Source organism: Chiroxiphia lanceolata, chromosome 25 (assembly GCF_009829145.1).
Source record: "Chiroxiphia lanceolata isolate bChiLan1 chromosome 25, bChiLan1.pri, whole genome shotgun sequence".
NCBI lineage: Eukaryota > Metazoa > Chordata > Aves > Passeriformes > Pipridae > Chiroxiphia > Chiroxiphia lanceolata.
Genome location: NC_045661.1, coordinates 1499619 through 1525200, shown reverse-complemented (window position 1 = coordinate 1525200; position 25582 = coordinate 1499619). Strand labels below are relative to the sequence as shown.

At 59.2% G+C, this 25582-nt stretch overlaps 2 protein-coding genes across 3 annotated transcripts in view; both read left to right on the top strand.

Annotated features, from left to right (window-relative positions):
* The first annotated feature begins 363 nt into the window (after positions 1–363).
* Positions 364–7573, top strand: PPP1R15B (protein phosphatase 1 regulatory subunit 15B). The gene is made up of 2 exons (XM_032710727.1): positions 364–1888; positions 4768–7573. Exons 1-2 carry the CDS (start codon positions 515–517, stop codon positions 4978–4980), a joined length of 1587 nt encoding a protein of 528 aa, XP_032566618.1. The 5' UTR covers positions 364–514; the 3' UTR covers positions 4981–7573.
* Positions 7574–18736: 11163 nt separating this feature from the next.
* Positions 18737–25582, top strand: part of PLEKHA6 (pleckstrin homology domain containing A6) — a 50757-nt gene continuing 43911 nt past the window's right edge. The window contains exon 1 of one of the 2 annotated variants that reach the window (XM_032710685.1): positions 18737–18809. The gene's annotated coding sequence lies outside the window, so the exon portion shown is untranslated. Of the gene's footprint in view, positions 18810–19834; positions 20019–25582 lie in introns of those variants that run through there. The other variant, XM_032710687.1, reaches the window with a different exon arrangement.

Here is a 25582-nt window from a genome sequence, read left to right as displayed (position 1 = left end):
TGCACCTCTGCACATCTGCCTGCCCCTCTGCCCGTGCATCTATCCCCAGCTCTGCCCTGTCGTCCCCAGTCCCCGGGGAGCACAGGGAGCCTGCCGGTCCGGCTCCTTTCCCGGGAATACCCCCCAAATTCCCGGCGGGCGGGGCGGGGCCGCTCGGGGCGCCCCCGCTGCAGTTCCGCGCTCCGCCACCGGGGGCGCTGCCGCGCGGGGCCCGCCGGCTGATGCAATCCCGGAGGGGCGTGGCCACGGGGGGAGAGGGCGGGCTCGCAACGACACCGCCCAATGGGCGTCGGCGGCGGGAGGTGGGCGTGGCGAAGGCCGGCCCCGCCCCTCCCCGGTGAGCGGAAAGCGCCGAGGCGGCGGCGCCGCCATTTTCTGCCCGAAGCCGCATCAGGATGGAGCCCAGACCCGACCCGGAGCCGCCCGCCGCCCGCCGAGCCCTCAGACCCGCCGCGCCATCACGGAGCGCCGCCTCGCACACCCCTCCGCACCGCTGGCAGCGCTGAACGGCCCCATGGAGCACAGCGGACGCGAACGCGCCGGTTGGGCCCGGCTGGGCCTGGCCGCGGCCTGGCCGAAGCTGGCGGGGCCCAGCGCGGCGCCCGCCGGCGGCTCGTCCCAGGCGAGCCCGCCCTTCTCGTGGCTGCGGGTGCTGTCGCAGCTCCTGTCGCCGCTGCCCGCGCTGCTGCAGCGGCTGCTGCCCGGCCCCGCGCTCAGCACCGCGCTCTGCCCCGCCAAGGCGCCGCCGCCGCTCGTGCTGCTGCCCCAGGCGGAGCCCGCGCCGGGCTGGGCCGAGGAGCCCCCGGAGAAGCGGGCGGAGGGCGGCGCGGAGCCCCCGGCGGGGCTGTGGGGGGCCGGGCTGGTGCGGAGCGCCCTCGCCGTGGACTGGTACGTGCTGGGCATGGAGCAGAGTAAGAGCCACCTGCCGCAGCCGCTGCGGGCCGAGGCCGTGCCCGAGGTCGAGTTCCTCCGCAGCAAGCGCCTGGCGTTCCTCCAGCGCTGGCACCTGCCCGTGCCCGACCCCGACCACGGCTACCATAGCCTGGAGGAGGAGCAGCAGCACAGGGATGTTCGCCGGGAAGCTGCGGGGCGCTGGGACCAGCGGGGCGGTGCCGGGCAGCTGGAGCAGCCCGAGGATCCAGGGAGACAGCCCGTGGAGCAGCAGGGGGGCCGGGATGCGGCTGAGGAGGAGGAGGAGGAGGAAACGTTGCCTGAAGGGGATGGTGAGGACTCGGACACAGAGCAAAACCTCCCGGTTTCGACCAGACCTGCGTGTGCGAATAAATTAATCGATTATATCATCGGGGGAGTTTTCAGCGGGGAGGAGAGCGAGGGTGAGGAGGACTGGGATGATGATGGTGATGATGATGACGATGACGGGTTCGACAGCGAAGAGCTTCCCTCGGACTCAGAGGCCGGCAGCCAGGACGGGGAGAGGCTTCACCTCTGGAATTCCTTCTATAGTTTGGATCCCTACGACCCTCAGAACTTCACAGCCACGATTCAGACATCTTCCAGCGATCCGGGAAGGGAGATGTCGGATGTGGAAGAGGAGGAGGAGGAAGAAGAAGAAGACTCGTGGGCAGAGTCCTCCTCGGGCTCTGCTCATAGTTCTGAAGAGGAGGACGAGTGGGACTGTGGCAGCGTGGATGAGGCAGAAAGCTTGAAACTTTGGAACTCTTTCTGTACCTCGGACGATCCATATAACCCTCTAAATTTCACGGCAGCCTTTCAGACCGCAGAGAAAAAAGGGACGCCGAGTTCGGTCCCTGCCGAGCACTTCACTGTGTGCCGGGTACAGCTGGAGAGACGCAGCTGTGGGCTCGGTGACTTGGGGCAGCGCGGAATTCTGTCCGGCGAGAAAGCTGCGAATTCCAAGCGGAAAAAGGTATATTCTTGCTTTATATTCGTGTGTTTCGGGGCTGCTAAAAAAAACCTCACAACAAACCCGCATTGCTCCGAGCAGTACGGAGTGGGTGAGGTCATTCCAGCATTCCAGATCTGCCTCCATAAGCTTACGTGCTAATTATTTCCCTGGAATTTTGTGCCTCATCCTCGACACGTGATGGGAAATTTTGTCAAAAGTTTCTTTTGTAGACTTGAAGTTAAAATTTTCCTTTTAAGACGCGGTTTCTCTTCTCAATCTGGTGGTGTAACGTGGTGTCATCAGAGAAACTCCAGCGCTGTGGCGTCGGTTTTTCCCCAAGAAACTCCAGAGCTGTGATGTTGTTTTCCTGGAAAGCACCAGTTTCTGTGGGGAGGAATTTTGATAAAGTGATTTAGGACCTTAAACTGAAAGCGTTTTAAACATTTTAGGGTTTTGGTTTTTTTTTTTGTAACCCTAGCAGGCTTCTTAACGTGTTCTGGAGTAGGAAGAACTCGTTTAGCACGTGTGGGGTGTGTCACACGTGTGTTGGGTGTGTCACACATGTGTTGGGTGTTGATGTATGTGGACAGCTGACATATGGTTAAAACATGCTTCAGTTGACCACTGAAGTTTCCATACAAATTGTGGTAATATTCCCATTTCCATTTCAGAGAGTATTCTATATTATAATTCAGCAGTTGTTTATAACAGGGATATATTCAGGAACTGGACTTTTGAGACCAAACTGGAAATATAATGTGTTTTTTGAAGAATTTGGGTATTAAAAACCCTATAATACCTGTGCCAGGATGCAGGTAAATAGCAGTTCATCCTCTCCCCAGTTTTGTGGAGCTGCAAATGTCCAGGGTGGTTTTTCAGGTGTGATGTCTGAGTGTTGATACCTCAAACATTTATATGAGTAAATGGCTCGTGGTAACAAGTCATCAAAACAGAAAACCTGTATAATTCTTGTTTTAGTGCTTTTACAGCAGAGACCTTTGGTTTCTCCCTTAATTTAGGTTAAGAACACCGGGGCTCGCCGTGTCCCAGGGGTGCAGAAGCAGCAGGAATTCTTGGCTCTGCAATCCCAGGCCATGGTGAAAGAAGGATGATGTGGCTGCAATATCCCACCTGACGTCACAGCCCCGGAGGTTGTGCCCCAGGGTGGCTCAGACTGATGTAAAAACGCTGTAAGGTGGGAAGGCTGATGTAACAGCTCCTAAAGCAGGTGCTTAATTAGGGCCAGGAAAACCGAGGGAGTGCTGAGGTGTTCCCAGGAATTCTCCAGGTCATTCCTGCAGCTCGAGGCTGTTCCTGTCTGGCACCGTGCAGGATTTATGTCTGGAAAGCCATAAAACCTGGGAGGGTTTGTTTCCCTCGTGAGGGAGCAGGACATGGACACGCTGTGAGGGCACATGGATCTGATGGCACTGCTCCCATGGAAATTTGGGATCACTGCACCAGGATTAGGTGGTTTCTGGAGGTTGTTTGGTGTCCCAGGCCAGGTTGGACGGGGCTTGGAGCAACCTGGGATAGTGGAAGGTGTCCCTGCCCAGGACAGGGGGTGGAACTGGGTGAGCTTTATGGTCCCTCCCAACCCAAACCAGTCTGGGATTCCACAGCTGGTATCTCTGTTTTCTGGGAAGGCTGGAAGGTGGCTGTGCCACAGGCAGCAATCCCCACACTCATTGTGTCATCATGGACTGGGGGTGAAATCAGGGGTCTGTGTTAATGAATCCCAGGAATGGAGCAGCAGGTTTTTTGTACTTCTCCAAGTGTTTTGATGATTCCAGGAGTGTTCCAGGAGTTGTCTGTGGTGACAGTGTGTGGGAACCAGCCCTGGTGTGAGAGGTGCTGACAGCTGGTTTAACCTTCAGTTTTCCACCTTTTCATAATGCAGAGCAGCACAGAGTTCAGCAGGAGCCTCACACAGGCTGGGTTTACTCAAACTTAAATCCTTGTTACAGCTGTAGTTTAAACACTGCCAAGCATAGAGCCTGAGTCTGTAAGTCCCTTTATTTTCTTAAAATAGCTGAGTGCCTCTTAAAAATAGCCAAGAGTGAAAGTTTTCCTGGGTCTTTTAAGGTGCCTTTTGAGCTGATTTCCCTGTGTGAACTAACCCCCTGGAATTGCAGAGCAGCTGGAAGCAGGGGGTTGTTGCAGTCACAGGGGGATGAGTGTTGCTTCCTTATCTGTGGTGACTCACAGGACTCTTTACTCCACACAACAATGGTTCTGCCTTTTTTAAACCTTCTTGTGTAATCTCCAGCAATCCAGGCTGTCGGCCTGGAGCACGTTCACAGCCCTGGAGTGACCTGGGTGAGGTGACAGCCCCGTGTCACGAGGGTGTCACCGCACAGGGGACGTCAGGTGACGTGTCCTCGGCTCAGAGGGGCCTCTTGGGCAGCAGTTGGGTAATTCTGTAGTAGCTGAGCACTGTTTTGGTCGAGGCAGGACAGCAACTGGTTGATTTGAAAGCTGAGAGGTTGATTTTAAAGCTGAGGTGGGGCAGAGACCTGGCAGGAACAGGGAGTCACGGCCTGGTTTGGGTGGGAAGGGACCTTAAAGATCACCCAGTGCCACCCCCTGCCATGGGCAGGGACACCTTCCACTAGCCCAGGTTGCTCCAAGCCTTGTCCAGCCTGGCCTTGGACACTTCCAGGGATGGGGCAGCCACAGCTTCTCTGGGAAATCCATTCCAGCCCCTCATCCCCCTCACAGGGAAAAATTCCTTCCCAGTATCCCACTAAACCTACTCTCTGAACAGGTTTCTGAGGCTTTCTGCTATTTAAAGTGTTTAATAACTTCTGTTTAAAAAAACCCCAGACAGTCTGTGTACAAATACGAAGTTCCTTTTGCATGAGTGATGAACTCTTTACTAAATAACTTGCTTTTTCCAGGTCACCTTCCTTGAAAAAGTGACTGAGTATTACATAAGCAGCGAGGAGGATCGGAAAGGACCCTGGGAGGAGATGGCACGAGATGGATGCAGGTTCCAGAAACGGATCCAGGAGACAGAGGAAGCCATAGGATATTGCTTCACCACAGAGCATAGACAGAGAGTATTCCACAGGCTCCAGGAAAGCTCTTCCCAGAGGGTTGATCCCTTCTAGCACCTTACCCCACCTTAGTTGTGTGACCCTAAAACACCCCTGAACACCTAAACAAGAAGTGGCAGCTGCATGTGCTATTCTGGAACGGGGAGAGAAGTGGGATTGGAGTTGTCCCAGGTTTTGTGTATTCAGCCTACAAATATCCCCGAGTGTCCCATTTTGATATCCAGGCAAAACCCTGGAGGGGGAGGGTGGTCCAGTCTCATTCCTTTTGATTAACACTTGACACCCAGACTGCTTTAGGTGAAATGCATTCCAAAAAAAAAAAAAAATGCCTTGTCTGCCGTCTGTTGGGAAGTGGTGACTGTTTAGTTGGATTTTTGCACTTTGAAAAAAAAAAAAGCAAAACCTATTTTGAAGGAGATATTTATGGGGCTCAGCCCCTGGTATTGCAGTTTTGATTTAAAGTTTCCCGAGAGTTGTGGTGTTTTCTCGTCGTTCTCCAGCTTGTACAAAAGTCTCACATGTTGTTCTCTAATAACTTTGACTTAACTGTGTGAATCCCTCCTTCTAGATCCCAGTTTTGCATGGAATCCAGTGTTTTGAGTGTTTATGTAGCATTTTGATGTCAATATTTCAGTCAGGCACACTGGGGGAGCTCTGGTGCATTACAAACCCTTTGGTTTGACTTATTTAAATAATACCTTGATCCAGGACTATTCCAGAGGGTTCTGGCTGCTCATGCACCACATTTCTTGCCTTTTAAGGCAGGGAAATTTCTCATCCCAACCAATAATTAAAGCTTCAAGGCACACGTGGAGGCTGTGGGTGATGTTTGAATTTAGGGAGCCACGCAAGGGAACTAGTCCCTAATTATTTATTTAATCTAAGAATAACTTTGCTATATTTCTGCTTTAAAATAGAGATTGTGGTGGATTCTTGTATCCAGTCTGCTTGTTCTGGTACTTTTAAGGAGAATTATCTGTGATTTAAGGAAATCTGAAGGCAGCAAATCACCGTGTTCTTTACCAAAAGCCAGTATTAACACTCTGTGTGTCTGCACTGGGTCACCTGGGACAAACAACATTCCACCTGTGGAAAGCTGAGCTCCTTGGTGGAAGGACAGCACTCCTGATTTATATTCCTAACTTCAAATATTGAATTAGTTCAGTTAAGATAAAGAGCAATGTTGGAGGGGGGTGTTTGGACCTGGTGGCCAAGCAGGTGTGAGGTCACCCAGAGCCCAAAAATGGAATAACTCCTGTCTGTTTGCACCAAGTTGGGTGAAAAAAAGGAATGAGTTGCTGCTTGGTTTGTTCAGCTGAGCAGAATTGTTTCCCTTTTGTAGGGGAGAAACCTTCAAAGTACTTTAAAGTTTTTAATTTGCAAGAAAAATCACAGATCCCTGGAGGGAGAAGCTTCTTCCCAGGGCTTCACTTTCTGCTTTGCTGTGGGGTCATTTTGGCCAGGTCTTAATTCTGACTCAAAAACTTCAGAGTTTTTTTGGATTCATGCTTTAATCTCCTTGCACTTGTGAGGTTTTTTAAAAATTGATTTGCTGTGTTGCACTCAGAAAATTCAGAGGATTCGCTGAATTACAGTAGAGCTGTGTAAACTTCCAATCCAGCCAAAAATTCCTGCAGCATTTCAGAGGGGCTGCATGAAGGCAATGCAGCAATGTTGTTTTCTGTCCCCCCCCCCCAAAAAAAATTGGATTCTCTTTTCCTACAGAAAAATTTCAGCTGTGAAATTGTAAATTCTGATCAGGCCCTCAAATCCTGGGAAATCATCTCGGAATTTCTAGGAGCTCGTTTTGCTGTCTCATGTTGGATCTGCTTTTCAGCTTAGGGAAAAGGGGTGATGAAGGTGGAATGGGAAGAGATTTGTTGATTTATGGTCAGTGTGGCTGATCAGTACAAACCTGCTGCTCCTGGCAAGTCACACTACAGCCGTTTTTCCATGAATTTCCCAATTTCTTTGATCTTGGAGAACTTGGTGCTTCAGTTTTTCGTGGGCAAACTCGTTTTATTGGTGCTTTGTGAGAAGCTTTGGAGTGGTGGGAATGAACACCTGCAAACGTTTGCAGAGCCTTGGGAAAACCTGTCCCTGGGAACAAACAGAACTGATAAATTATGTGTAAATTAGATCAGCAACTGCTGCTCCTAAAGTGCTTAAACATTGGAAAAATGGCTTTTACCCATCCTGAACTGTGTCCAGCATTCCCACTGCTGCTTCCCACCTGCTCGGGTGAGCTTTTCCACTGCTCCAACCTCACGTTTTCCAAGGATCCAGTGTAAGGTGAGAGGGAATTAACACTAAATTCATCACCATAAACATCTCTTAGAACTCGGTGTCACCCTTTCTTCCCTAGAAAATTCCTTAAACTGGTCGTTCAGGCCGTGTCCATGTGTCAGTGCTTGGGGTGAGACAGTAAAAATAACACTTGTAGGACTTTAAATCAAAACTGTGATGAGCAGATTTTATTTTTGTATAATTTAGAGAAAACTTAGAAAACCTTCAGCATTGGCTTTATACAGATTTTACTTGATTTGTGTCGAGTTTGTTGGGTTTTTATATCTAAAGTTCTATTTCTGTACATAATAAACTATTCAGAACTAATCTGTAAATTGTAATAAAGATATTTGCAAGATAATTGGGTTGCTTTGGAAAGACTTATGGGGGACATGGGGTGGCTGGAAAAAGCAGGGATGGATTGATTGTCATGGAAATGTGTGTCTGTCACTCCGTGTTTTTTGCAGGGAATGCCTTCCTTTTGGCTCCTGAGGGTGAAGCCAGAATTCCTGGCAGGAAGGAGGAGGTTGGAGGTGCTGCATGGACCAAGGTGGGCTCTGTACCCCAGAACTGGGGGTGCCTGGGGGCACAAATTGGCTTTTCCAGGGCTTCCCAGGGAATGGGGGGGTGTCAGGATTGTGGCCTCAACTTCCTCTGGAACAGGGATCAGTGTCCCCAGGAGCAGTGTGGTCCTGCTGTTGGAATTGGGAATGAGTTCAAAGGCCACTCACACCTCCAGAGTGAGTTTTGGGGTGGGATTTTAAGGTTTTGGTTGTTCAGTTTATTCCCTAAAGCTCAGTGTGGAACTGATTTGCTCCCATTTTCCAGCACAATCCACGTGTTCCTCCAGGGTTCCACCTTGTCTGGGCATCCCTAAAACACCCCAGTGTGGGTGGGATTGGTTTCTCTCAGAGCATCAGGGTGGAAAACTTCTGGAATAGACAAGGAAAAAGGTGGATCTTCCTGCAGTACTGAGCAAAGGCGGACATGGGGAACATCCAGACTGGTGGGGTTTTGTGTCTTTTAAGTCCTGGTCACCTGCTGGGTCTAAAACCTGCCCTCAAACGAGCCTTGGGGTTCCTGCACTCCCTGGAAAAGCTTGGAGAGGTTCCTGCACTCCCTGGAAAAGCTTGGAGAGACCCCCCGTGGGTGTGCAGGGAGAGCTCCCAGGCCTGGCAGCACATCCAGATGCCTTCTGGAACACGGGAATCCTGCTGGGGCTCCTTCCTCCCCTTGGCAGTTGGAGTCCAGCTGATCTATCCCTGCTGGAGGAGGATTATTCCCACTCTGCTGCTCCTCCTTCTCCACAGGGCCCAGGGACTCGGGAGTTCTGCGCTCAGGTGCTCCTGGGGAGCTGCTTTGGCCCCACAGGAACCAGGTTCTTCAGGAGGCAGAGACACTGAGTGGCTCCAGGAGGGATTCCAGGGAGAGCCCAGCATTCCAGCTGTGTGGCCTCGGGGGCTCCAACTGGGATTTAATCCCAGGTTTGTTCCAGTGTTTGAGGAGGGATAAAGCCGTGCAGAAGCTGTGCGTTAGTCTGGAGGATATAAAGTGTCAGAGCCGTGAGGAGCATCCATGTGCCCCCTGGGGAATGCTGGGATAAAACCCTGGCTTTATTCCCTTTATCTGCCCCTTGGATGGGCATTGCTTTCCATACCTGCTGGATTTTTGGGATGGCACGTTGGCATTTTGCTTACGCAGGAACCGTCTTCCCCACCCCTTCCAGCTTCTCTGGGGAATCCATTCCGGCCCCTCACCCCCCTCACAGGGAGGAATTTCTTCCTAATATCCCATCTAAACCTGCTTTCTTTAATCCAACAAAATCCCTGGCTGCGGGAATGTGCTGTGTGGAGCATCTGGCTCCGGCAGGATGGGCTCGGAATGTCCCAGCAGCTGTGCCAAAGGAGGTTTTCCTTGGCACAATTCACTGATTCCAAGACAAACCTGGCTTGCAGTTGCCCACCAGGTAGTGCAGGGAAGCTGCTGGGGATAAATTCCTGCTGGATGCAGTTGGAGTTGTACCTTTAGCCAAGCCTAAACACCTGTGTAGGGAAGGCACCTGCCACTGATGCTCCAGAGCCAGGAAAGGTCCTGCTTGGAAAACAGGGCTCTGATGCTGGATGGGTCTGTGGGATTTGGGTGGTGGAAGCAGCGTGTTTAAACTGCTCTGGAGAGTCCAGTGTGAGCTGATCTGGGGCCTGTGGGAAGCACCATCCTGCTTCCTTCCCCATCCCTGCTTCCTTCCCCATCCCTGCTTCCTTCCCCATCCCTACTTCCTTCCCCATCCCTGCTTCCTTCCCCATCCCTGCTTCCTTCCCCATCCCTGCTTCCTTCCCCATCCCTGCTTCCTTCCCCATCCCTGCTTCCTTCCCCATCCCTGCTTTCCTCCTCATCCCTGCTTCCTTCTCCATCCCTGCTTCCTTCTCCATCCCTGCTTCCTTCTCCATCCCTGCTTCCTTCTCCATCCCTGCTTCTTTCTCCATCCCTGCTTCTTTCTCCATCCCTGCTTCTTTCTCCATCCCTGCTTCTTTCTCCATCCCTGCTTCCTTCTCCATCCCTGCTTTCCTCCCCATCCCTGCTTCCTTCCCCATCCCTGCTTCCTTCCCCATCCCTGCTTCCTTCCCCATCCCTGCTTCCTTCCCCATCCCTGCTTCCTTCCCCATCCCTGCTTCCTTCCCCATCCCTGCTTCCTTCCCCATCCCTGCTTCCTTCCCCATCCCTGCTTTCCTCCTCATCCCTGCTTCCTTCTCCATCCCTACTTCCTTCTCCATCCCTGCTTCCTTCTCCATCCCTGCTTCTTTCTCCATCCCTGCTTCCTTCCTCATCCCAAGAGAAAAGGCACCTCATCAGGAATGGAAAACCAGTGCCAACCATCCCCTTTCTGCATGCAAAGCACAGCCCTTGGAGCCAGCAGCCAGGACATTGGGATACTGGGATACAGGCCCAGGTCTCTGGGAAGAGAAAGGCCTTTGTGCTGGGAAGAAACAAAGACCCAGCGGGACATTTGGATTCAGCGCCTCTTCCCGTTCCTTGTCACGCTCCCCACGTCTGGGTCTGGGCTGTTCCGTGTTCCTGAGGTAATTTAGGCCAGGTCTGAGGTGAAACAAGGTTCTGGCAAAGGGGGAAGCAGGGGCAGGTTAAAAAGACTCCAGCTCTGGAGCGGGAGGGATGTTTTGCTGGCGTCTCTCCACACCGGATTCCGGGAGCTATGGAAACCAGGCTTTGGAGTTCTGGGCTGGATGTGGGAGCGCTGGGTTGCTGTGCCTGCTGGTGAACGTGTTACTGGGGTTACTGGTGATAAGAGGCTGTTAAACATCTGCTCCCAGTCCGGGTGTCTGGGCTCTGGTGTTCCAGCCGGGAAGGAGCAGCCCCCGGCAGCGGCACTCCCTGGCACCATCCAGCAGACAATGAGCAGCCCCCGGGCAAGGAGTGCTTGTGCTGAGCAGCTCTTCCACCGGGGTCACCCCTGGGCTCTGGGAAAGCCAAGAGGGAGCAGAGATCCCGGGATTGTGGGGCACTGTGGTGGGGTGGCTGTTGTGTGCCCAGACGGGTGCCCGGCTGGGACCTTGGAGCGGGTGGATGGGATGAGTGTGGAGGGAGGAGAGGACAGTGGGAAGTTACAGGGTCAGGCTGTGGTCTGGTGAAGGTGGGGAGGCCCTGGCACAGGGTGCCCAGAGAAGCTGTGACTGCCCCATCCCTGGAAGTGTCCAATGCCAGGTTGGAGCCACCTGGGCCAGTGGAAGGTGTCCCTGCCCATGGAATGAGGTGGGACTGGGAGATCTTTAATGTCCCTCCCAAACCATTCCATGATTCTCTGGTGGGGAGGGGGACAACGCACATCTCAGGGGGCATCAGCTGGGCTCGGCTGAAGCACCTGCCTCCCTCCACGCTCCCATCCTGCAGCTGCATTCCCGGTGTTATTCCTGGGACGCTTTTGTCCAGGAGATGGTGCCAGAACTGTGCGGCAGAGGGGACGCGCAGCCAGCGACGCTGCCGGGGCCACCACCCCCCTAAGGGTGTCCCTGGCTGTCCCCCCGTCCCTCCCACCCTCCCAGGTGCTCCTCCGCCTTGCCCTGGATGAGCTCTGGGATGGGCAAATCCAAGGCGAGCTCAACAACCCTCCCTTTGTGCTCAGGAGCGCCCGGTTTGGTGACATTCCTGCTGCGTGACCCGCGGGGCTCCGGCAGGAAACGTCCCGGGCCGGGTGTGCTGCCCTGGCAGGGAGGTCACCGGGTGTCCTCCCTGCCCGCAGCCGGGTCACAGCCGTGCCCTGTCACCCCGCACGACCCTTTTCCCACGTGTTTCCCTCCCTTTTTCCGCGTGTTTCCCTCTCTCCGCCCTTTGTTCTCCACGTGGTCCCACCAGGGCCCCGGGGCAAAGGCTCGGCACTGTGGGGATGGAGGAGGAGGAGGTGGCTGCTCCTGGAATTTTGGGAGCAAAATCCTGCCCAAACCAGTGTCTGTGTCCCAGGCCAGGTTGGAGGGGGCTTGGAGCAACCTGGTCCACTGGAAGGTGTCCCTGCCCATGGCAGGGGGTGGAATGAGATGAGCTTTAGGGTCCCTTCCCACCCAAACCGTTCTGGGATTCCCCCATATCCCTGCTAAAGGAAGGACACGGTGCATAGGGAGAGGTGGTGGTGCCCAGTCCTATGGGAGCCTCCCTGGAATCTTCAGGAACAGGGAATCCAGGTGGTTTTGCAAGGAAAGCCTCAGTGAGTGCCTCTTGCTGTCCCCCTTCCTCCCTGGCTGGTTGGGAACAGGCAGCTTTTAAAAGGACTTTAAACCAAATGAAAACAAAAAGCCCCGCTGGTATTTCCCCTTTGAATTTCCATTGGATTAAGACAGAAGGAAATAAGGGGAGAAAAAATTCCCTCGTGGAAAGCAATAAAAGCTGATTTATTTACCTGGCAGGAGAGAGCCTGGAGCTGCTCGGGGTTGTTGGCTGAAGGTCCTACAAAGCCCTCCAAGAACCTCAGCGTGAATCACTCCTTCTCCTTCCCAAGGTATCTGATGAGCCCCTTCCCAGTAATTCCCATGGACAAGTGAGGGGGACTCTGGGAATATGCATGGTCAGGGAAATGCATCCCTCCCTGGGGGTCACTGGAGAAGGAAGGAAATCTTTCAGGATCAGATGAACTCACCTGGAATGGCCCCGGATCCCACATTCCCTGGAGGTACCTGGGAGGACACTCTGGATAATTGGAGAGGTTTAGCCCTGGGCTGGAAGGTGAGGACGGGGCACGGGGAGCTCCTGACACAGCACTACGGGGACAAAATATTGGGTTCTGGAGCAGGTTCTTCCCCCAGAGGGTGGTGGGGCACTGAACAGGCTCCCCAGGGCAGCCCCAAAGCTGCCAGAGCTCCAGGAGGGTTTGGACAACGCCCTCAGGGACAGGGTGGGATTTTGGGGTGTCCTGTGCAGAGCCAGGAGTTGGACTTTGATCATTGTGGGTCCCTTCCAGCTCAGGACATTCCATGATTCCATGAAGAAAACCCCAACCCTGAGCCACTGCAGGGGCAGGGGGGCCAGAGGAGCCACTGTTCCTGGGAACTCCATGGTTATCCCTGCAGTGCCATATCCCAGGAGCTCTGTGGTTATCCCTGCAGTGCCATATCCCGGGAGCTCTGTGGTTGTCCCTGTGCAGTGCCAAATCCCAGGAACTCTGTGGTTATCCCTGTGCAGTGCCAAATCCCAGGAACTCTGTGGTTATCCCTGTGCAGTGCCAAATCCCAGGAGCTCCGTGGTTATCCCCACAGAGCCTCCCCAGCACCGAAATAGGATTAGGGCAGCTCAGGAACAGCCTCCTGCTGTGTCTGACTTTATCAAACCATCCCTGCCCTGAGCCCACACGTGCCACAAACCATCTCCAGCCAGGGCTGGCTCCGGAGACTCCACAAAAACCACGATGCCAAAGGTGGATGTGGGAGATTCTTCCACGGGTTTGGCGCTGCCCTGGGACGGAGCAGCACCACAGGGAGCTGCTGGTGTGCTCCCCAGGTTTGCCCACGGGATTCCTTGGCTGTGGGTTGGCTCTGGAGCGTGGCCTCCCCGCAGAGCAGAGGTGGGGTGGGAGCAGAAGCCCCTCCCCGGGGTGATTCCGTGACCTCCCCAGTCTCGGGGCACATCGGGAGCTCCCGTGGCCGGGCCTTAGTGGGGTGGTGGTTGAGGTTTGCTCAGCAGCGGGTTCAGGGATGGTCACAAGATAAGGGTGGTGACTCCCTGGCGTGACCCTGGACCGGGGCCAGCCCCAGTCAGCCCAAACCCAGCCCAATCCACCTTCCAAAATGCTCCTGGTGAGTCACGCTCCGAGTCTGCAGGTGTGGGGGTCTGAGCACGTGCTCACATCCAGGGGCAGGATGGCAGCTCTGCCCTTGGATTGCAGCCGGGTTTCTCCCAGGGAAAGGAGCTTCTCCGGGTGAGCCAAACCCCAGTGCTGTGGCATCGCCAGGGTCCCATGGGGTGCTCTCCCAATGGGCTCCCCGGGACTAACCAGACGTGTTTTTCTCACCCAGTGCTTCAAAGAACTGCAGGAAAAGCTTTCGGGGAACTGGTTTCCCCGAACCCTGGCAGGGAGCTGCTCTGATGTGGGGACTGAGCTTCGGCTCAGCAGGACAAGCCCCTTCCTCTGCCATGTGCTTCAGTGCCCGTGGTGGTGCTTGGGCAAAGGTTGAACCTGACCTTGGAGGTCCCTTCCAACCTTTCTGATTCTGATTCCTCCCAACTTTGGGAATCAGCTCCTTCTTTTTTGCTCTCAGGCCCCTCCTGAACCAGCCTCTTCCTCCTGGTGCCACGAGAAGCTTTGCAAAGGCGCCGCTGAGACAGGAGGGCAATTGGCTCTTTCATTCAGCAGCCCCGGTGCCTCCCAGACCCCACCTTTCCCCTTGAAAGACGTTTAATTGCCGGCTAAGGACCGGCAGAGAGAAAATACCCACCGGGCAGCTCCCAAAGTGCCGCAGATAATCATCAGGGTGCCCTACATACGGCTTGGCCGCCAGATCAGACGGGGCAGAAGAATCTGACATTGTTTAAAATGAACAGGAGAGGGAAGTAACGACTCCATAATTACTCACCTTGAGTTAATGGATGGTAATTACCCCGAGTAGGCAGTGGAGGAAGCTGTGACGGGCTGGCCCTGCAGAGTCATCAGGAGAGCTGGGAGGGTGCCCTCTGCTCCTCGCAGGCAGGGTGGCAGCCCGGCTCCGAGGGGGTTAAACTCCATGGGGCTGGTTGGGAATTTTTTTTTTTTTTCCCTTTTCCCTCCCTCCTGGGTTATTTGCAGCAAACAGAGCCTGGGTGGAAGGTCTGAGCCGAGCAAGTGTTCGCTCCTGGGGAGACGGGGCTGGGAGTCGTTTGGCGCTTCCCGAGCCGGGCGCTGTCCCAGCCCGGAGCCGCCCCGCTGCCGAGCCCCCCAGTGCCACCCCCATGGGGGATGACATCGACTGGCTGGACCTGCCGGGCAGGTGGACCTACGGCGTGTGCGGGGACGGGCGCGTCTTCTTCATCGAGTACGTCCCGCCCGGCACCGGGGTGGGGTGGGATGGGGTGGGGTGGGGATGGGGTGACATTTTGGGGGTGTGGGGAGCGGGGTGCGTGGCTGGGGGGGCTGCAGGGGGCGCAGGGCTTAGTTTGGGGTGGAAACAAGGGGTCCCTCCTCCTCTGCAGAGCTCTGCACGGGGCTCCTTTCCTGCGGCTTGGTCGCCTCTGCTTTCCCCCCACTTCTCTCTTTTTGGGGCTGTCCCACCCTGGTGGATGCTGCTCCTCTCTGACCCTAAAATCCAGTCCTTGCATTCCTTTGGCTGGAAGAGTCACCTGTGTTGCAAAGACCCTTCCCTGGTGGTGGGAGGGGGCTCCTGGGCCCCCCTGGGTTCTGACAACCCCTCTTCTTCCCTCCCACAGCGACGACACCAAGTCCACGAGCTGGGTGCACCCCGGCACGGGCTACTCCATCCAGAGTGGGCACTTCTCCTGTGCTGGTAAGGGATGGGCCTGGGGCCTGGGGTGACCAGGAGCTGGAGGTGTGGAGTGAAACCCTCCAGAAATGCAAAGGCAGACCCCAAAAAGCTGAGCCAGCGGGAGCTGCCGTGTGCTAGGGAGGGTTGGAGGTGCTTGGAGTGATGTGGGAGGTGATGCTGCATCTCCAGCATGGGGTTTCCAGATTCTTGTGGGGGCTTTTCCCTTCTACAGAGGTTCCCTGTGGCCTCTGAGACCTGTTGACAATGGGGAGGGGACACAAACGGCTTTAGAATTGCAGTGTGAGCGTGTGAGAGTCATCACAGCAGGACACAGCACCCCACGAGGGTCATGATCACCCCTCAGCTCCCTGCCCACACACTCCTGCCCTTCTCCAGCGCTGCCTTTCCCGGAGGGGTCCCTCTGTGGGTGCCCCCCAGTGAAGGGAAGCCTCGGTGGGACACTGGGCATTGCTGCAGTGCAGCCCCCCGCCCACAGCAGGGCTGGCAGGGAGGGCAGGGGCCGTGTGGGGCGAGGGAGGGTGACCCCTGGCTCTGCCCTGTCCTTGCAGGGCTGCCCCGAGGCTGGGAGGTGGACACCACGATGCACGGGGGCCTCTACTTCATCAAGTAAGTGGGGAGGGCCTGGGGGGGGAGAAGCTTCTGCCTCCTGCTCCCGAGAACCTTTGCGTCCCGGGAGGAGGCTGGTCCTTGCAGGGATTACCTGGGCTGGTCTTTGCAGGGCTTAGCAGGGCCCAGACCCGGCTTTAGGGTCTGTCCTACCCCTGGGGCTGCCGGAGCAGGTGAATCCCACCCTGTCCCTGCCCACGCTCCTGTTCCAGATGCAAAACTCTCCTCTGAGGGCTCCGGGAGCTCCAGGGGGGTGTGGGTGAACCAGCTGCCTCCCCATCCCGCGTCATCCCTTGGGGGAACATCCCCCGGAGCCCGAGGGAGCTTTCTGGGGTTCTGGGGGGCCCTGCAGCTCTGGGAGGGGGTGGGTGACGCCGGGGGTCCCCGGGGCGCTCCCTGCCCGGGGCAGAGCACGGAGCAGGCTGTGCTGGCTGTGCCGAGCGTAACCCAGGGAGGATCCAGCCCCAGGGGCTGCTCCTGGTTCATCCCGGAGTGTTGTCTCCCGTTCCCTCTTGCCCCCTCCTTGCCCGCGGTGCCGGAGCCGGGCCCTGGCGGGGTGATGTGGTGTCTAGACAGGCCGGGCTGCGGGCTGTGCTCTGGCTGCTGCCGGCTGGGGGGGTTCCAGGCGGGATCTTTGAGCCCGTCCCTATCTGGCTGCCGGAGGTTCCCCCTGTGTGCCCAGACGGCCGTAAACCCGGCGAGAGCAAAGATCCCGAGGCGGCGGGCGGGGGGCTGGAGCAAAGCACTGGGATTATCCAGTCTAATCTGGGAGCAGAGACAAGGTGTCCTTGAGTCAGCCCCGTGCTCGGATCGTGCAGCCACAGCCGTGGCCCAGAGTGGGGCTGGGGCTGCCCTGTGACCCTCCTGCTCGGGTTGGAGCTGTGTGTGCCTGCAGCACGTCTGCCCTGCTCCCCCCGGGCAGGGGTCACCTTCCCTGAGCACCACAGCTCCTGGGAATGGAGCAGGGAGCGGGGCTGCCACTGGATCAGGGTTGGAGAAGGGTCCTGCCAGCCCCACCTGAGCCATCACGGCTTAGGGGACCAACTGGTGGCCCCTGTGCCCCAGAGATGGTGCTGGGGCTGGCACGGTGGTGCCAGGGCCCAACTGTGGATAAGGGAACCACTGGCTCCATGTGATGCTGGGCTCCCTCCCACCTGTGCCAGCCTGGAGTGTGGAAGGGCAGCACCCAATCCCTGAGCCCTGTCCAGGTGCTTCCATGGGAAGCACTGCTGGTAACAGGGATCTTTTCCACCCCAAACCTACCCCCAGCTCTGCCTGTAGAAGGAAGGGCCCTGCTGTGTCTGTGCCTTTGGGCTGGGAGCTGCTCCAGCAGCACCCTGTGCCTCATGCCATGTAAGGGAGAAGGGAATACCCGGACCCCAAACTGGCTGGGGGTGCTCAGCTTGCTGGGAGAGGCTGGGGGGGCTCCCTCAAGAGCTCCCCAGTTGCTCACGGGCTTCCAGAGCTGTTTTGCAGCTCTCAGGGGACTCCTGAGTGGCAGGAGGGCAGTGGGGGTAGAGCTGCCCCAGTGGATCCCTGATTTCCATGGAGCAGGGGAATGGCTGAGAACAGTGGCCTTGGAGAGGGAGCAGCTGTAACTTTGGGGGTACAGGGGTCCTGCTGTGGGCTGGCAGGGAGGGAGGGTCTCACCCACCACTGTGGGGGATGCAGGAGGCAGAGCATGCAGTGAAAGCCACCCCCTGCCCAGCCCCTAATGCCCGACTGGGGGGATTATGGGATCAAGGGCAGCCGCCGGCTTTTCCTTCCAGGAGAGCCCCTGTGTCCCCCCACCAGCTCAGTGGGGAGGATGGGAGGTCCCTGAGGGGTCTGAGCCTGAGGTGGGTGCAGGCAGGGCCCCTCTGGGTGCAGGCAGGGTCCCACCGTGGGCTCAGCAGCTCTGACAGGCAGAAGTAGGGCAGTGCCATGGATCAGGGCAGTGCCATGGATCAGGGCACGGTGCCATTGCTGTAGGGCTGCAATCTGCAGTCCCAGTGCCTCTGTGCCCAGCTCAGGGAGCCACCCTGCCACCAGGCCAGGGCTGGGGGCCTGAGCAGGGCTGGGGAAGGCCCTGCCAGCCCCATCTGTGCCACCACTGGCCCTCAGCAGGGCCCGGAGGAGCGAGGGGTGGCCTTTGTGCTCCAGGGGTGCTGTGGCTGTTGGGAGCTCTCTTGCTGCCCGTCCTCTGCATCCTCTCCCTGCAGGCAGCAATCCTGGGATGCAGAGTCTGGGATTGCTGCCTGACCCACTGCAGAGGGTTCCACGATGTGCCTGGGAACAAATGAGCTTCCCTGTGCCGAGGGATGCAGGATGGAGGGGGGAACAGGGGCCCGGCTGCTTTCCCAGGGATGCAGTGGGATGTGCAGTCCCGGCTGCTCCCTCCGTTCTGGGATGTGGGGAGGGAGCGTGGTCCAGGCTGTCCCAGGAGATGGTGGGATGCAGAGGGGAGCGTGGTCCAGGCTTGTCCCCCTGTTGAGATGCAGGAGGGTGCACAGTCCTGGCTGTCCCCCTGATGACGGGACACAGGGAGGGGGGGATCTCTTCCAGCTGCCCCCCTGCCAGTGCTGGGAGGAGGCAGCACAATCCCAGCTGCCCCCCCCGACTCCGGGGTGCAGAGGGGAGCGTGTTCCAGGCTATCCCTCTGATTCCGGGGTGCCGCGGGGAGGGGGGAGCGCGATCCCGGCTGCTCCCCAGGGAATCGGGGGGGGTGGTGTGTGCGGGGGTGGGGGGAGCGTGGTCCGGCCCCCCTCGCGGGGTCGCGGGTCCCCCCGGTGGGGCACAGGGGGGGTCGGTGCGGTCCCCCCGGGGGGATGCTGAGGCGGGGGGCGGTGGGGGCGGCGCGGCCCCCCCGCCGTGCTCGGTGCCAGCCCGGCGTCACGTGCCGCTCGGTGGCCCCCGAGCATGCCCAGCTCCGGCTGCGGCTCCGGCTCCCGCTCCGGCTTGGGCTCGGGCTCGGGGTGGCCGGGAGGATGCTGCGTCCGTAGGCAGCGCGGGGGGACCGGCCGCTGCTCGCCCCGCACGGTGAGTGCCTCCGGCGCGGCTCCCTTCCTTCCTCCTCCTCCTCCTCCTCCTCTTCCTCCTCCTCCTCCCGGGCGCTGCAGGGGGGGCGCGGAGCGGCAGCGCATCCCCTCATCGCGTGGGGGGGAGCGAGCTGGGCAGGGGGGGCTCTCTTGGGAAAAGGGGGGTGTCTGTGCTCCGGCCCCGTGGGCAGAGCAGGGTGCGCTGTGGGGATCAGCATTCCCTGCGCCCCCCAGGGTCCCCCTGCACCCCCTGCTCCTCCTGTCGGGCTTTCGGTGAGAAGTGGGGACCCCCCCGAGCTGTCCCCGCCGTGTGTTTGTGTGCTGCGCGCTGGTTTGTGCCCCCGGAACCCCCAGCTGCGGGCTGGGACCCCCTCGGTTTGGACCCCTCAGGCTGAGACCCCCAGGCTTGGACCCGGCTCCACGCGCGGGCAGAACAGTGTCTGGATGGGACCCGTCCCTTGGGGCCCTGTTTTAGCATCCCCAAACCCCGGGCTGGTGCCGGGGGGGGCCGGGATGGGCCGGACCCCCCAGCCCCGTGTGCGCGGCCGGACCCCCGCGCCGGGCGCTTTGCTGCGGGCACGGGACGGGATGTGATGGATGGAGCCGAGATGTCGCGTCTGGCGCTTCCCGGGGATCCGAGACCTTCCCTTGGCTTCGTGGCTCGTCTCGCTGCCTGCCGAGAGCGCAGAGCCGTCCTCCTCCTCCTCGGTGGGGAGGAAGGGCTGCGCTGCTGCGCCGTGCGGGGCTCCCGGGCCCCCCTGCCCCGGGTGTCTGGCGGTGCCGGAGACGCGCGAGCCGCAGCCGCTGCCCTGAGCCCTCAATCGCAGCTTTGTTGCGCCGCTGCGAGATCTGAGGGAACAGGGGCTGATTCATCACATGATGGGGCATGTTAATACGCCACGAGTCTATTAAACCCCAGCGGAAGGGGCTGGACCGGCCGCCCTCCCGCGGGGCTCGGGGGGGACCCCAGTGCCGGCCGCAGGACCCCCGTGCACGATGGGAGGGGGGCGGGCCCCTCCATCACCTCTGTGCGGGGTCTTTACCACCCTCCGAGGGCTGCGGAGTGGGAGGGCTGAGTCCCGTGCTCCGTGTGATCCACCTGGCCCCGCCATCCCCCCGTGACGTGCCGCGGTCCCTTGGGTGCAGGGGGGGCCGAGCCCCCGCTCCAGATGGCCGCGGGAGCCGCTCCGTAATCCCTGCGTGCGGGGAGGTGAGAGCTGCAAAAGGGGGGTGTACGTGGCCATCCCGGGGTGAGGAGGGGAGCGGGGAGGCCGGGAACAGGGGGAGCCGGGGTGGCATTTGCTGCGGGAATGGTCCCCCCGGGCAGGCGAGGCTGCGGCGCCGCGCGGCTCCGCAGCCGGAATCGGCAGCACCGGGAGGCTTCTCCCACTTCTGCGCGTCAGGAGCGTTTGCATCCCCGCTGTGCATCCCCCTGTGCATCCCCCTGTGCATCCCACGGCGCATCCCGTTGCGAATCCCATCGTGCATCCCACTCCGCATCCCCGGCTCCGAGCCCCCGGCTCGTCCCGCGGTGCAGGGCCGTGCACACGCGTGTGCTCACGTGTGAGCTCGCCGGGTTCCGTGTGCGTGTGGCTGCTCCCGTTCCCTCCCCTGAGCCCCGCTGGCATTACCTCATCGGGAAGGAGAGCTCCTGTCCTGCTCCAACCTGTGCTGGTCCCTCTTGTCCCCTTCGCTCTGCCGAGGGAGGACGAGGCTTCCCAAGGGAGCTCTTTCCCTCCTCCCCGGCAGCGCCGTGGCTTTGGGGACACCCGGTGCTGTCACCCACCCCAAGCCACCCCCCAGGGACCTGGAGTCAGGATTAGGACTCCCAGAGAGGAGGAGGTGGTCGAGGCATTAGAATTCCTGGGCATCTGCTAAAAATCCCATGGGAAGCACAAAGCCAGGCCCCTTCAGCCTGGCCGTGTGTGCCCTGGGCAGAGCCTGCCAGGGGAGCAGCCTCTGCACCCCCAGCCCACGCCGGGGACCCCAATGGGCCCTGGACCCCCTCCTGCTGCACTGGGATCGCAGTTTCCCATCAGTCAGGGAGAGGGGCTCTGGGGAGGGGTCCCTGCCTTCCCGGGCAGGGCCTGGCACAGGGGTCCCCCCTGGCAGACGCGGTGACAGGGTGACGCCTGGCACCAGGCCGGCGCTGGCCTTGCTGGGAACTGTGTTTTCCTGCTGAGTTCCCATAGAAACAGGCGGGAGCAGCCGCTGGGCTGGCGAGGATGAGGGAGAGGAGGGATGGGCAGGAGGGTGAGCTCCATGGCTGGCACTGCTGGGGTGAGGTGACTGCGCCGGGTGCCAGCTGCTGTGAGGGCACCAGTGACCGTGACCGTGACCAGTGGCTGCTCCCTGCCATGGGGAGGGGACACCAGCATCGCCCTGGCTGCGGGTCACTGTGCCACGGGGTGAGTGTGTGTTTTCACTGTGTGTGTGTGTTTGCACTGTGTGTGTGTGTGTTTTCACTGTGTGTGTGTGTTTTCCCACGTGTGTGTTCACACCCCCGCCCCGCAGCCAGGCCTGGCATCGGGCACAAACACCACCCCAGATGGGCAGCGAGGGGTTTAATCCCCCCGAGGCCTTTTGAACCCGTGGCAGCCGGGCAGGGCCGTGGGTTGTCTCCTGCTCCATCTGTGCCCCTGGGAATCAGCCGGGCCGGGGATTTCTCCTGGCCGGCTTTGCGGGCTGGCAGGGAAAGCGCGGCCCCGGCCCCGCTGCCGCTCCTCTCCCTCTCCCAGGCGTCGGTAGTAGCATCCCCCACTCCTGTTTTCCTTAGCTGGAAACATGATAATCCGCAGCAGGCAGGAACAGCGCGTCAAGGAATGTGCTGTCTCCTCTCCAGCCTCGTTCCTCCCCGGGATTCTCAGCCCTACACCCGCCCAGGGAACTCCTGCTCCTCAGGCAGCCCCTGCCCGCTGCCCCACGGGGAGGTGGGTGCCTCGTGCCCTGCCAGCCCTCTGCTCCCAAACATCCCTGTTTTCCTGGCGCTGCGGGAGAGCAGCTCCCTGCATGTGGCACAGGCAGATGGAAACCTGCAGAGAGAGGGAGGGGGGATGTGTGTTGTGTCCCACCCCCCAGCCCTGCCTGCTCCTTCCACCATCCCTGGGAATGGGTCCTTCGGTGCAGGCAGGCTGTTGTTTTTCAGCGTGGATTGGGTTTGGTTTCAGTTTTCACTCGGTGGCAGCAGCACAGGGAGCCCATTCCAAGGCTGTTTGGAGCCCGGTGAGGGCTCCCCAGCAGCGGCTGTGGGGTGAGGTGGCTCCGGCCCTGGCATGCAGGGAATCAGGTTGGATCCAGGGAATCAGGTTGGATGGTGGCAGTGGCCGGTTGTGCCCTTAATCTGTGAATTCGCTAAAGCTCTTTAATAAAGATTCAAAGTCACCAACTTCTCAATTAAGGGATGAGGCAGCTCTTGATCCCTGTTTCTGGGTCAGGCGGAGAAAGGCCATTTAAGACCTGGGCGACTCCTTTGATGTTTCCAAGGGAGAGGACTGGGATAAACACCTGGCCAGCGTGGGCTGGACACGAGGACGTGTGGCTTGGCCACCTCTGGGGCAGGACCTGCAGCCTGGAGTCCAACCCTGGCTGCTCCTGAGTCATGGGCTGATTTTTGGGAGAAAGTGGAGCTCCTGGAGTGAGTCCAGAGGTCACGGAGGTGCTCCAAGGGCTGGAACAGCTCTGCTCTGGAGGCAGGCTGAGGGAGCTGGGGGTGTTCAGCCTGAAGAGACCTTAGAGCCCCTTCCAGTGCCTAAAGGGGCTCCAAGAGAGCTGGAGAGGGACTTGGACAGGGGCCTGGAGTGACAGGACAAGTGGGAATGGCTTCCCACTGCCAGAGGGCAGGGTTAGGTGGGATATTGGGATGAAATTCCTCCCTGTGAGGGTGGGGAGGCCCTGGCACAGGCTGCCCAGAGAAGCTGTGGCTGCCCCATCCCTGGAAAGTGTCCAAGGCCAGGTTGGACAGGACTTGGTCTAGTGGAAGGTGTCCCTGCCCATGGCAGGAGGTGGAACAAGATGGTCTTTAAGGTCCTTTCTGACCCTAACTATGATCCTATGAAAGTCTCTCCCCCTCTCCCCATGGAGCACGGATGCTCCCTGCCGTGTGGTGCTGGTGATGCTCTGGGATGCCCTGGGCAGTGCCACCAGCCTTGCAAGGTCCTACCACTGCCACACTCTCACTGAGGCCGAGAGGGCCCTTTCCAGCCCCATCTAGCTCTCCTGGAGCAACCAGGGGGGCTCGGGAGTTTGGTTGGACCCTTTGGACTCAGCAGGAGGGTCTCCTTGCCCTCTGGGTGTGCCCACGGGTGGTCTGCACCCTGCCAGGGTCCCCCCCTGCTCTCCAGGGTGCTTCTAACCCTCTGTTTACCTCAACAACAGCCGCTCACATGGGTGTTAATTGCAGGAGCTGGCAAGGCACTAATTAGGGGATAATGAGACGCCTTTTGTGTGTGTGCATGGCTGCCTGGTGACAGATGCCCCTCTCCAAACACCCTGTGGGTTGGCGATGTTCCATGTCCATGATCCCCCTGTGCCCTGTCCATGATCCCCTTGTGCATGTTCCTGATCCCCCTGTGCCATTTCCATGATCCCCCCGTGCCATGTTCCTGATCCCCCTGGGCACGCTGGTGATCCCCCCGTGCCATGTCCACAATCCCTCCCCTGTGCTGTGTCCATGATCCCCCCGGGGCCGTATCCCTCTAATCCCTCTCCCTGGCTGCTCCAGCCTGGAACACTGGGGCAGCCTGGAGGTTTCTCAGAGCCCCAGAGGATCAGAGGAGCTCCCACCCCTGCGCTGAGGGATGTGGTGGCTGTGCAGCTGCTCCGAGCCCCCGAGTCCCGCCGGTGATTCCGCGGCCGCCGGAGCCTTTCAGCGCAGCCCTTTGTTCTCGGAGCAGGGAGGCAGGATCCGGCCGAGGAGGGCTCAGCATCCCATGTACCATCCCTCCCCACTCTCGTGTCCACATCCCTGGGTGACTGCAGTTGGGGACTGGGACCGGGCTTGTCGTGGCGGTGACCGAGCAGAGAGAATCCTCCCACATCCTCCCGCATCCTCCTTCTCCTTCCCACATCCTCCCGCATCCTCCCGCCGCTCCGGCACCGTGTTCCTGCCGCTGCCGCTGGCGGCAGGGCCGTGTGTTCCTGCTGAGCAGCGAGAGGCTGTTGTTGCTCTCCTCCTGCCTGCAGCCACCGGGAACACGGAGCCGGCGCTCCGCTCTCAGCGTTCCTTACGTAACGCCGGCAGCGGCTCCGGCAGCTCGGCGACACCGAGGCCTGGACCTCGCGCCCAGGGAAGGGCACCGTGCTGGGGAGAGGTGTGTGGCTGCTGGACGCCTCTGTGGCACGGTGGGAGCACCGGCACGGGCGTCGGCGGCTGGGCTGAGCGGGAGAGGCCTCTCCCTGTGCTGTCCCGGAGAGCCGGGAATGCTGTGCCGTGGGTCGGGCTCCCGGCAGAACAGCCAGGACCAGTCTGGCAGCACCGGCCGCCCGCCAGCCCTGCTGGGCCGGTCCCACAGCAGCCGGGGGGATGAGCCCTGTGCTCATCCCTCATCCCGAGGCACCTGCAGTATGGAGCTGCTGCACGCCCGGGCCATGCGGTGGGCGCTGGGGACCGTGCTCCGTGCCAGGTGAGGATGGGGGGGTGTGGGCACAGCATCCCCGGGGGAAACAGCTGGAAAACTCCACCCCACTGGCACTGCCCCCGGCAGCCGCACACCCCCAGTCTGGGCTGGGCACCCAGGAGGGTTTGAAGGGTCAGGGTGGGAGGTCCAGGACCCTCCGTGGTGGGCAGTGAGCTGTGGCGGGTGGTGGGTGCTGCGGTGCCAGGGATCCAGGGCTGATGGCAACCAGGGCTGAGGGGGTTCCAAGGGCTCTGTGGAGATGACGAGGATGTGCCTGGCTGCAGCTCAGTGTGAGCTCAGCACCATCATTCCCCAGTGCCAGTGTCTCATCCCATCCTGCTCCACCACCTCTGTCCCGCTCTGCGGTTACAGGAGGTGAATCCCCCTCCTCCCTGACTTTGGAGAGATCTACTTCCAGCAGTGGAAAACCCTTTGGCAGTGGCAAGGTTGTGACTCTGTGTGTCTCAGGACCCAGCAGGCAGGTGCAGGATGAGGCAGCCAGACCATGCTGGAATTCCATGGCTGGAATTGGGCAGCTCTGCATCCTTGACACACTGAGAGCACATCTAGGGGCAGCTCAGCTCCCACTTCACATCCTGCTCTTCCTTTTCACCCACGTCCTCGCACTCCCTGGAGTCACCATTGCTTGTCCCTGTGTCCCCCATGTCCTCAGGGGTCCCACAGCCAGGACCCTCACCCCAGGGGCTCAGCTCTGCTCCCCCTTTGCAGGGTGATGCTCGAGGGGGGGGCAGGAGGACCCCCAAACTCCAGTCTCTCAGCCGCCTGCTCGATGTACTGAAACTAATTTTCCAGCCTTTATTCTTCCGGAGAATTTGAAGAGGCGATTGCACCCTGAGGGCCCAGAAAGCTCAGGCAAATCAGGAGATACAAATCTGCCTCTGTGGGATTGTTTTGGAGCCAACTGCCTGGTGCCAGTGTGCCAGATCCGGGGGGCTGGGGGGGTCCCGGGGCTGGGTGGGTGTTCCCTGGCTCCTCAGCTGAGCCAATCTTCTTTGCCGGCTCTGCCACGCGAGTGGAGGGGTTTTTTTGTTTTTTTCCCCCCCTCCTTTTTTGTCGTCGTTTTTAAACGCCTGTTTTGCGGATGTGCAAAGGCAGTGACCTTTCCCGGGGCCGCCCGGAGCTCCGGCTGCTCTCCCGC

Coding starts and splice junctions, on each gene's coding strand:
- PPP1R15B (XM_032710727.1), top strand. CDS start 515: ATGGAGCACAGCGGACGCGAACGCGCCGGTTGGGCCCGGCTGGGCCTG. Junction 1,889..4,767: donor CGAATTCCAAGCGGAAAAAG/GTATATTCTTGC, acceptor TGCTTTTTCCAG/GTCACCTTCCTTGAAAAAGT.